Source organism: Papio anubis, chromosome 9 (genome assembly GCF_008728515.1).
Source record: "Papio anubis isolate 15944 chromosome 9, Panubis1.0, whole genome shotgun sequence".
Taxonomy (NCBI): Eukaryota; Metazoa; Chordata; class Mammalia; order Primates; family Cercopithecidae; genus Papio; species Papio anubis.
Genome location: NC_044984.1, coordinates 46,809,922 through 46,820,683, shown reverse-complemented (window position 1 = coordinate 46,820,683; position 10,762 = coordinate 46,809,922). Strand labels below are relative to the sequence as shown.

At 58.2% G+C, this 10,762-nt stretch overlaps 1 protein-coding gene across 2 annotated transcripts; it reads right to left on the bottom strand.

Annotated features, from left to right (window-relative positions):
* Nucleotides 1–1,474: 1,474 nt before the first annotated feature.
* On the bottom strand, nt 1,475–10,052 carry GRASP (general receptor for phosphoinositides 1 associated scaffold protein). Of its 2 annotated transcripts, XM_003906397.3 has the most exons (8): nt 9,750–10,052; nt 7,754–7,803; nt 6,070–6,124; nt 5,865–5,967; nt 3,578–3,671; nt 3,413–3,479; nt 3,155–3,221; nt 1,475–2,669 (listed from the first exon to the last, which is right to left on the bottom strand). In XM_003906397.3, the coding sequence occupies exons 1-8, from the start codon at nt 9,993–9,995 to the stop codon at nt 2,164–2,166; spliced, it is 1,188 nt and encodes a 395-aa protein (XP_003906446.1). In that variant the 5' UTR covers nt 9,996–10,052; the 3' UTR covers nt 1,475–2,163. The 2 variants fall into 2 exon arrangements, with proteins under 2 accessions (XP_003906446.1, XP_021778071.1); XM_021922379.2 differs by lacking the exon at nt 7,754–7,803 and having other exon boundaries at nt 5,799–5,967; nt 9,750–9,863.
* Between the last annotated feature and the right edge of the window lie 710 nt (nt 10,053–10,762).

Here is a 10,762-nt window from a genome sequence, read left to right as displayed (position 1 = left end):
AAGGCATAATGGGTTTAAGCAGAGGAGGGTTGTGATCCAGTTTCCTTTTTGAAAAGATCACGCTGACTGCTGTGTGCAGAAGGGATGCTCAAGGAGCAAAAGAAGAAACAGAAACGGGACCCACTCAAAAAGCAAGAACCATGGTGCAGGACAGGCGGGGAGGGTCTGCTCAGACCTCACTCAAAGCCACCCCTTGCACACTGGTTACTCCCGGGGAGGAGCACTGGAGCAGGGGCCTCAAGTCCCAGGCCCAGCTCTGCCACTAGTTTGCTGTATGACCCCAGACAGGTCACTTCAAAGAGGTTGTGACCACCACTTGGAGATGTTTGAGCACATACTATGTCGGCACACGCTGTATTGAGGGTCTACCATGTGCTAGCATCAGGCAAAAATAAAGCAGTGAAGACAGAAAAGGCTCCTGAGCACTGCTGCAAGAAGCGTGCATCCTCCTGGGTGGGGAGGGCAGGCAAAGATAAACCCATAAAAGTCAAGACAGTCCCGGATGGCGATGCATAATCTGATGGGAATAAAACAGAGCTGTCACAGAGGAGGGTATGACTGTATTTCCCACTGGGTGGTAAGGTCTTCAGGAGGCAGGGCTGAGGACTGAAGGAGCCATCTGTGGGAGGGGCAAGTGCAGAGACCCTGATAGAAGGGGTCTGAAGTGTGCCAAGTACAGCCAGCAGCGCAGCCAGAGCAGGGAGTGAGAAGCAGAGGCCAGCAGGGGTCAGAATATCATCCTGGGAGGCCGGGCGCAGTGGCTCATGCATGTAATCTCAGCACTTTGGGAGGCCAAGGTGGGCAGATCACCTGAGGTCAGGAGTTCGAGACCAGCCTGGCCAACATGGTGAAACCCCGGTCTCTACTAAAAATACAATTAGCTGGGTGTGGTGGCGCCTGCCTGTAATCTCAGCTACTCGGGAGGCTGAGGCAGGAGAATCACTTGAACCCGGGAGACGGAGGTTATAATGAACCGAGATGGGGCCACTGCACTCCAGCCTGGGTGACAGAGGGAGACTCCACCCCCCCCCCCCAAAAAAAACAATCTCATCCTGGGATTACGGGAAACCGCTGAAGACTGCTAGAACAACAGGGTTATCCGTGATTGGGCCCGTCACAGGCCAGGTGGTAATGCCTCAAGTCCCTGCAGATCTGGCTTGTGCCCCTCAAGGGAGACCTCAGAAGCTGGGAAGGCATGCCAAGCACACGTATTTCTACAGGGATGGCTGAGGACTTGAGGCAAGCCTTGGCCACCACCTGCTTGGGTATCTGGGGAGGGAGGCTCAAGCTGTGAAGAAGTGTGGGGCCTCCAGCTCAGGCCCATACATGTAAGTTTAAATCTCCCAGCCTATTTCCCTGGCTTCAGGCTGCAAGAAAACAAGACGTGTGTGCGTTGGGCGGGGGTTGGGATGGTGGAGTCAGAGCTTGCCCCAGCCCAATCCTCCCCCTCAGGCAGTCACCACACTGACACAGATGCAAAAAACCATCCATTTTATACAGTTTGTGGTTCAGAAGCAACAATATGCAGAACGGTGGAACAGTCTGTGCTGTCCCCACCCCACCTGAACTTGCCGGTTCCTGTCCCCCAAGGGGCACAGAACACAGGCCCCCTGCCTGGCAGGACCCGACTTAGTTACAGGCCCCTGGGAGGGGCGAAGCCCTTAGGGGTCGAGGCCAGGAGGGAGGAGGACCAGCACCCGATGCCCCTGGAGGCCCGCTGGGTCATGGAACTGTGTGTGGAGGGTGGGGGGTCGGCCAACCACGGGCCATTTCTCCCCAAGGCTAAGGGCGGGGGAGCAAGTAAAGCTGAGGAGAGGGCTTCATGGGACAAGGTCCCCATCCCCTGCTGGGAGGGTGTTCCTGGATACCCCACAAGGCACTACAGATGCAGACTGTAGGCGAGCACCCCCATCTTTGGCCCCCGATTTCCTGGCTCTCCCCCTGCCCCAGCTCCCACTGTGGTTTGGCGGGGGAGAAGAGAAGGGTCTGGGCCCCCCACTCCCTCAGCAGACACCAGCCAGGAATCGACCCGGTGGGCTGAGGCTAGCAAGGACCCTCTCCCGCTGCTCTGGGCTCCTGGGGTCCTCTTGGCTCGGCCTCCCCCTCTTTTAGCGCTGTCTGTTGCGAATAAATAAATAAATACCTCCCTGCCCGCCCCCGCCCCTACAGCTGGCTCTCCTCCTCCTCCAGGGAGCGGTTGAGTCCGGGGATGAACTTGAGCAGCCGCCGGCGGAAGCTGCGGTACTTAGTTTTGCGCAGGCCGGGGCCGCATAGGGCCTGCTCGCGGGCCTCAGTCCAGAGCGCGCCCGGCGCGCCTCCACCTCCGCCCCCGCCAGGGCCTGCGCATCGCACACTGGCGCTGCGGCTTAATGCGGCCCGCGGCCCAGGGCCCGGCCCCACTGCAGGAGTCTCAGCGGGGCCCGGACCCAGGACGCGGACCGGGGGCGGCGGGGGCGGCAGCGCCGGCGGCTCGGAGTCCCCGAAGAAGCACGTATGGTAGACGGCGTCGTCGGCGTCGCCCCTGGCCCGTCGGGCGCCTCCGCGGGGACGCCCGGGCACGGCGAGCAGAGGCCCGAAGGGCAGCGAGCCCGGGAGCAGGCCCGCACCGTAGAGGCAGGAGCGCACCGACTCCAGCGTGTCATAGATGCTGGGGTCCTTCACCACCAGGCCTGCGCAGAGACGGGAGAGGTGGCGGGTGGGTCAGGCCTGGGCCGTAGTGTCCTCCGCAAAGGGTCGGAGGGCATGGATGGGGCATCCCCACTCCGTCCTGCTGACCATCTATCTCTGTGGCCCTGGCCAGGCACAACCCTGAGACCCTACTTCCCTCACCCGCAAATCAGGAATTACCACTTAGATCCTTATGGGGGCCGCTTAGCACAAAAGGGCCTCGGGAAGAATTGACACACACTCTTTGAGCCCTGGTGTTCCCCTCTGTACAGTGAAGATGACACTACCTGCAGAGGGCTAGTGTGAGAATAACCAGAAATGTGGGTGCGGCAGTACCCAAAGTAGTAGTAGCTCAACAAACCTTGCTTTACTGTGGAGGTTTACTAGTAAACCTTTCTTTACTAGAACCCGCCAGTTCTGAGGGGGTAGCACAGATGGGGTATCTGGAGCAGAACAAGTGGCCCTTCACACCCCGGGATCTACTTACCATGCACCAGCCGCTGCTCCTGCACCATTAGGGACCTGTACTCTCCCCACTTCTCATACAGGGTTTGCTGCAAGAGACAGTCCCCACCCCACTGTCACAAGCTAGCAGGAAACTAGCAGGACGTGGGTACAGACAAGGGGTCAGGGAGTAGACAGAAGAAACCTTCAGTTAAAGGAGATTCAGATATAAATGACCCCCCACAGGGCAGAGGCTTGGGAAGAGGAGGGTGGAGGTTGGACATTATCTGGGTTTCCCAACCTTCAGGTACTGCAGACGAGCCTCCAGTTCCGCCTTCCGGATTGATGTCCCATATAGAGTTTCCAGTCTGAGGTTGGGGAATCAAAGGCTGAGTGAGCCACAGGCTGAGGAAATACCAAGAGGCTGAGCTCAGGAGTTCTCAGGCACCTCGGCTCCCAGACATACCTGAGAACGTTGCCCGATGCCTTTATGATGTCCACAATCTCTCGATGCCGGATGCCTTCTACGTTCAAGCCATTGACGCTGGCGATGGTGTCCCCTGCCAGGCAGACAAGGGGGTTAGATTTGCTCCATGGAGCATGCTAGAATTCCAGCATCCTACCTTAGCCAGAAAGGGGAGAGGAGTGGGTAGTAACTCTAAGGAAAACTCCCGAACTCCCTCCTCCAACTTCTCATGGTTCTCGGTAGACTTCCTCTGACATCTCTCATACTCGATCCAAACACACAGAACCACAGCCATTCTTCTGGGCCTGTAGTGACTACCAAGTTGTCCAGGCCCAGCACCCCAGCCAAAGGGCGGGGACCTCACACACCCAACACCCTCACTCTACCCTCAAGCTCTGTCCCAAGGCTAAGCCAACCCAGGACCCTGGGCTGCACTCAGAGTTGGTTATTTCTGTCTAGTCCACGCTGGCCATAAGACCCAGTCAATTTAGGGAAGGGCAGGTGAGCAGCATCCAGCTGGGAACCAACCCTGGCCCCAGGCATGGCAGGGCCTCATGGATCCACAGAGAATCAGTCCAGCCTCTGGTGGTGGGAGAGAAGCACAGGGAATGACTGGCCCCTAAAGGGATAGTTCTGCTACCCTGCACCACTGCAGAGCCTCCTGACCTCAAGCGTGGTGTGCTCCATCTGAGGGCTCCATTCCCATCTGTAAAAAGGGGTATGGATCCCTGCTGTGGCTGCTTCAGGGATGATGGGGAAGGAGAGTGGATGTGAAACTACCTTGAGAAGTTGTAGTATACTACTTGGCTACTGCTACCATTTAAATATGGTTTGTCCCCAAAACTCATGTTGAGGCTTCATCCCCAATGTAACAGTGTTGAGAGATAGTAGGACCTTTAAGAGGCATTTGGGGCCGGGCGCGGTGGCTCATTCCTGTAATCCCAGCAATTTGGGATGCTGAGGCGGGTGGATCACCTGAGGTCAGGAGTTCGAGACCAGCCTGGCCAAAACGGCAAAACCCCATCTCTACTAAAAATACAAAAATGAGCTGGGTGTGGTGGCTGGTGCCTGTAATCCCAGCTACTCGGGAGGCTAAGGCAGGAGACTTGCTTGAATCTGGGAGGTGGAGGTTGCAGTGAGCTGAGATCACGCCATTGTACTCCAGCATTTGGACCATGAAGGATCCACCCAATCAAGGGATTCATGCTGTTTTTGGGGAGTGAGTTCTTGCTCTGGCAGGACTGGTTTAGCTACCTGGTGAGTGGGTTGCTATAAAGCAAGATCACCCATGTTTTATCTCTTTTGCATGTGCCTACTCGCCACTCTTGCAGGCGTTCCTGCCATTAGATGCCATCCATCATGTCAGAATGCAGCATGAGGCCCTCGCCTGATGCAGCCACTCAGTCTTGAACTTCCCAGCCTCCAGAATCATGAGCTAAATAACCTGTTTTCTTTATAATTACCCAATTTCAGGTATCCTGTTATAGTAACAGAAAATGGACTATGATAGCTAGCACGGGCTGCTGGTAAGTGGGAAGGAGGTAGGAGCTTAGGGGCAAGGATGGTGGAGGGGGGGATTGATTCATACAGTTTCAGGCTGCCCTTCCTGGAACCTGGGGACTCTAGATCTGCTCAATCCAGGGGTCTCCTATTGAGGCATAATTTCCTTGTTAGGGGAAGTAACATATTGCTTTGGGAGGCAGAGGCAAGAGGAGGATTGCTTGAGCCCAGGAGGTCAAGGTTATAGTGAGTTATGATCATGCCACTGCACTCCAGCCTGGGTGACAGAGTGAGGCCCTGTCTCTTAAAAAAAAAAAAAAAAAGTTGTTAATTGTTTTAAAGGGAGTAACATCAGTTCCTCAGCGTCGGGTCCATTTGGGGGCAGGATTGGCCTGATCCCCAATATCAAAGAGACCTAATGGAATGTTCCTTCTTCCCCAGCTCCTGCCCATGCTGACTGCCAGGTTGCTGGGAGGAATCAGAGCAGCAGCAGCAGCATCCACCATTAGTTAGGCCCTGGCTCTGTGCCCAGGGAATCCCCTTGCCGCACTCTGATGTTTGGATGCATTATTACCCTCATTTTGTAGATGGAGCTGTATATAAGATCACACAGTACATGGCAAATTTGCCTAGATCCAAAGCCCTGATTCTATCTTTCTTCTCTCTGGCCTTCTCAAAGAAGGAAAAGGAAGAGGAATTGATTTCAGGAGAGATTTCTCACCCCCTCTGCTTGGGAGTAAGGTCATATCCCCTTCCCAGACCTGGGTGTCCTGGGCTCAGGCCCCACCTGGTGTAAGCCCAGCCAGCTGGGCAGGGCTAGACTCATGAACTCGGCAGACAAAGGTCACCATTTCCACACGCTGCTCCTCCCGGTGGTGAAGGCCATAAGTCTGTAATGGACAAGGGGACCCTCAGCCCAGGGTTGGGACAAGTCCATGCATCCCTCAGGCTGGCCGTTCAACCCCCCGACCCCTGTGTGCAGCTTCTCCCACCTGGATCTCAAAGCCGAAGGTCTGGTTATCCTCCTTCTCCAAAGTCAGCACTTTCCTGCAAGAAACACAGGGGTCAAGACAATCAGGATTAAAAGGTGTAGCAGTCCCATAGCTTGGGCCTCCCTGGATATTGGCCACTGGTCTAGAACATTCCAGCAGGACTCAGTCTCCAGTGACAGCTCAGTCTCCTCACAGATTATTGGAATGTCTTTCCCATACCCAACTGAAATCAGCCTCGTGGAGCCACAGAGAACCAATCCAGCCTCTAGTGGTGGGAGGGAAGCACAGAGAAGGGCTGGTCCCCTGAAGGATGGGCCGGCTGAGTTTTTTAGCCACACCCCAGCTTTCCAGTGAGCCCTACAGTACCACTTACTGACTAGCTAAGGCCCCAAATTCAGCCACAGCCTGGAGCCTCCTCTGTTCCACAGCTTTGGGGAGAGGACTGGCCCCACCCCCAGAGGCCAGTCACGAGGCTCAGCAAGACCACAGCTGCTCCTCCCAGCTGTGCTGGGGCCAGCCCACCAGATGTGGGGGCTGGAGGAGGGGAGCCTCGAGGCCGCCCCTTCCCGCACTGAAGGCCTGCCCGCTGGACACAATGGTCTGGAGCCGCTCCAGATCCTCGCCTGCTGGGGGAGCCCAGAGTTTCCTCTGCCCACTCCCACCCCCTTCCTTCCTGCCCAGCCAGAAGCACAGTTAAAGCAGCCTCCAAAGGCCCCTTCAAGTAGCTCAGCCTCGGAAAGGCCCTGGAGACCAGGCTCCTCCACTCCCAGCCTGACCCAGATATTCCCCCAAATGCTGAGCAGCACCTCCCGACTCCAACTCGAGCCCCTCTCGCTCTGAACAGCAGGCCTTTCCCCTCTCTCTGTACTACTGGGGCAGGGAGCAGGGTGGCTGGGAGTTCGGCGTCTACCCCAATGTTCTAGGGTTTTTTGGAAGGGTCAGCAAACTTTTTCTGCAAAGGGCCAGATGGTAAATGCTTTAGGCTTTCTTTGCAGGCCCCTTATGATCTCTGTCATATATTGTTGTTTGTTTTTTATTTTTATAACTCTTTAAAAATTATTAGCTCAAGGGCCAAACAGGCCAATCTGGCCAGCAGGCCAGTTGCTGATCCATTTTAGAGAAAGTCAAGCCCAAATCAGGGATGGGACATGAGTAGAGAAGGGAAACTGAGTAGAGAAGGGAAACTTCTGCCCACACTCAGATCCCTCCTTAGAGGGCTGCCACAGGCTGGGACCAGAAGAGGACTGACATTCTGGAGGCAGGGGTAGCCAGCCCCAAGCAGCTGGACACAGCCTGGCTAAGGTCTGGGCCCATGGGGTTTGCCAAGGTTGGGAGGGCTCAGGGGAGCCCAGGAGGCCTGGGTTAGGACATTCCCCATAGACTTTGCCTACACCCCCTCCCACCTCCCACATCCGTTCATCCAGATCTCCCCAGGGAGGGGTAACTGGCAGGGACTGGGGGTGGGTTGAAGAGCACCTAATGACTCAAAAGTCCCTACCTCCTTTCTCTGCCACCCCCTTCACACAGCCCACACCCCCACCTGCCCCTCACTCTCAGCGGGGGAGCCATGCTTAAAGGCTAGGAGAATGACTACCCTCGCTAGGCTGAGATGCTGTCCTGGCACCGCCCAACCCAGCACCTCACCCCTTTGGACCATGGCAGGGGCTGGGTGCTGGTGACTCACCGCTGCTGTTCAGGACTCTGGCTGAGATTCTTCCAGCGGAATCCTGAGCCCTGGGCAGGAAGATGGTCAGAAGGAGCAGGTGAGGCAGGACTGTCCTTGAGCAGATGCTGAGAGTGCTACCCTGGACACAGCGACCCACTTCCTGTTTGCCTCTTGCAACTCCACATCCACACCTGCTTTGGTGCTGGTACAACTATTTGCCAAGTGTCACTACTGGCACCACTCTCCAACTTTCTCTACAGCCTTACCTTCATACCTGAGATTGCAGGGACACAACCATCCTCCTGGTTGTGAGATCCATGAACCTGGGTTCCAGATCCATGAACCTCTAAGCCCTTGTTGGTTTCCACACTGGCAGTGGGTGGGGAGATCATCATTCTAGAATGGTCTCCACCCCGAGGGCCCATGTCTGTAGAGGCTCAGGCCATCCAGACTCCCAAAGCTGAGGCAGGGGCTCTTCCCCAGTGGGATTCAGAGGATAGGTGTCCCCTGGGCTCACCTATCAAGGTGCTCCAAGGACCTTCTGCCAGTTGGGTCTCTCCATCTAATTTCTCAGCTACAGACAGTGGCTTGGGAGGGCTAGGGTCAGGGACCCCGGCCTGAAGGGCTGGCAATCCCAGCCAGAATGTGGGGACATAGGTGCCAGGTCTCCTAAGGTACAGCCCGTTTCAGGGACCAGTTGTGGATCCCAGCTGCAGGTGACCAGCTGTGCCCAGCTACACCTGGGTCTCTCTCCATTGTCATACATTTTGTGCTTTCTCGGACAAAACATCTTAGATGTCAAACTTGTCAGTAAGTCTCACTAAAGGAGCGAGATCAGGAGTTCTTTTGGGGGAGGGGGGTGGGGGAAGGATGAGAGATGAAGGTTCCTGTCTCTTCAGGGTCCTTGATAAACTAGTTTCTTACCCTCCCTAACTTTTTGGTCCTTGGAGGAGGTCCAGTCCCAGAGCAGCCCTTTCCTTTGGAGCCTGCACAGCCCAGGGCCTTTCTGGTCTGTGCCTTTGCTAACCCTCCCCCCAAGCTGCCCAAGGCAAGGAAGGGAAGGGTCAGAACCAGATTGGCCTCAGGGGTGGGGACAGTTCCCAAATGGCCAGGGAGGAAGGACTGGGCAGCACAGAGAGACCCCTTTGTCTTTCAACATGATTTTCATAAAATGCAAATTCTCAACAAGCTGTTCATTGTGTGGGGGCTAGCTGGGGGCCAGGGGCAAAGGAGGGTGGCTGGGTGAGGAAAGGCCACCAGGCCCCTCTCCTTAACCTGGTGTTGTGTAGGTTCTGAGCCTCAGGTCCCCTGGGGCCAGAGGAAGAGGCTGGCGGAGGGCAGACTCCGAGGTGGGCGCGGCCCGCATCCTTCCTGCCCCGTGGGCTCCCTGCGACCCCTCCCACTACGTCCGGTTCCGGCAGAAGTCCAGGGAGCTGTGGCCCTCGCGCCCCGCACATCAGACGTGGGGCCAGGCGGCAGGCCCAGAGCCCAGGAATCGGGGAGTCCCCTCGGAAGGGTGTGCTCTCCGGCGTCAGCGGCGCCCCACGCACTTCCTCAGAGTGAGAACGCACGCGGCACGGCCACCGGCCCACCTCTCCCACCGGGGGCTCTCAGACCTTCAACTTGTCTAGGGCCGTCTCTGCCCCTGGGGCGAGGGGATCCTGGGGATTCAGGACACCTGGCCACGAGGAGGCGGGGCATGGGGAGCAGAAAGCCAGATGGAGCGAGTAGGATAAGGGGGGTGCCGGGAGGAGTCAAGGAGGGAGAGAGGGGGCGCGATGGGGCGGCGCGCATGGGGCGAGGAGTTGAGAGCCACCGAGCCTGGGCACGGTGTGCAGGCGAGGGCCACAGCCTTCGGAGCAGCGGGGAACGCGGGGGAGTCGAGGCACCCAGCGGGTAAGAAGATGGGTGGGGGACTCCGCGGACGCCGAGGAGAGGGCACTGCGGGGTCAGCAGGCCCTGTAGGGGGACGGAGTGGGGCTAAGCAGGTCCTGAAGGCGGGCGGGGGACGCACCTTTCGGCGAGGCAGGGTGCCCCCAGACACGGCGAGCGCGCGGTACAGCTCGGCAGGGTGATAGTCCTCCAGCGCTGCGTACAGCTCGTCCGCTGGGGGCCCAGGGGTGGCGGCTGCTGCAGGGGGTCCCGGGGTTGGGGCCGGAGCTGCGGGCGCGACTTCCGAGTCGGGAGCCCGGGCGGCGGGGTCCGGGGTGGCCGCCGCCTCCTCCTTCTGCTGCAGCTTCCTGAGTCGCCGGAGGGTCATGGCTTCGGCGCCGGGCGCCGGGTGGAGACGGCGCTGGCTCCGCTCGGGGATGCCAGCCGGGCGGGCCGCCCGTCACCTCCCTTTATAGGCTCCGAGAGAGGGGCGGGGTTGGGGGCGGGCGGGGAGCGGCCTCGGATGGCCTCGCCCCCAGCACGCAGGACCCTCCCCACGGGGCGCAGCCGCCCTGGAGCCCCGCCCACGGCGCTCGACGGCCAGGGAAACTGCGGGAGCTGGGCGCTCGGTGGGGGAAACCGAGCAGCGGACGCGAGGGGGCGGGATGAGGCCCCCAGGGCGGGGCTCGGGGCTGCGTCATACCTGGAGGGGTCTGTGAAGGGACATTGAGCAAGGTTTGACATTTAGGTAAGAATAGCTCTGGCGATTCATGGAGCGGGGCACGGTAAGAGGTCACTGTAGGAAGCCTGGGGAGTCAGGGAGGTGGGGAGAGTCAAGGAGATCCAGGGGGCTGCAGGAGACTCTAGGGCAGGGAGAGAGGCAGCGGGGCTGCGCAGCAGTAGGGGTGGAGGCCGGACAGAGGAGGGAGGAGACTCCCTGAACTCTGCACAGAAGCCCCCAGGGAGTGAGAGGGCCCAGGATTTTCCCTTGACACAGCTGCCCCAGAAGAGCTGAAAGAGGCTGCCCCCTGTTCCCACGTCTAGGAGAAAGGGAAGAGGTGGAAACCCTGAAAGCAGTAGGCTTAATTCTGGCCTATCCCCTCCGAGGGGCTTGAGTGATCCCTGCTGAACACACACCTTTCCTCAGCTCCTGAT

Bases quoted from the DNA above. Each gene is read 5' to 3' on its own strand.
- GRASP (XM_003906397.3), bottom strand. From the start codon at position 9,995: ATGACCCTCCGGCGACTCAGGAAGCTGCAGCAGAAGGAGGAGGCGGCG. The intron at 7,804-9,749 runs GTGCGTCCCCCG...CTTCCTGCCCAG, and splicing joins GCACCCTGCCTCGCCGAAAG to GGCTCAGGATTCCGCTGGAA. The intron at 5,968-6,069 runs GTGGGAGAAGCT...TGTCCATTACAG, and splicing joins CCTTCGGCTTTGAGATCCAG to ACTTATGGCCTTCACCACCG.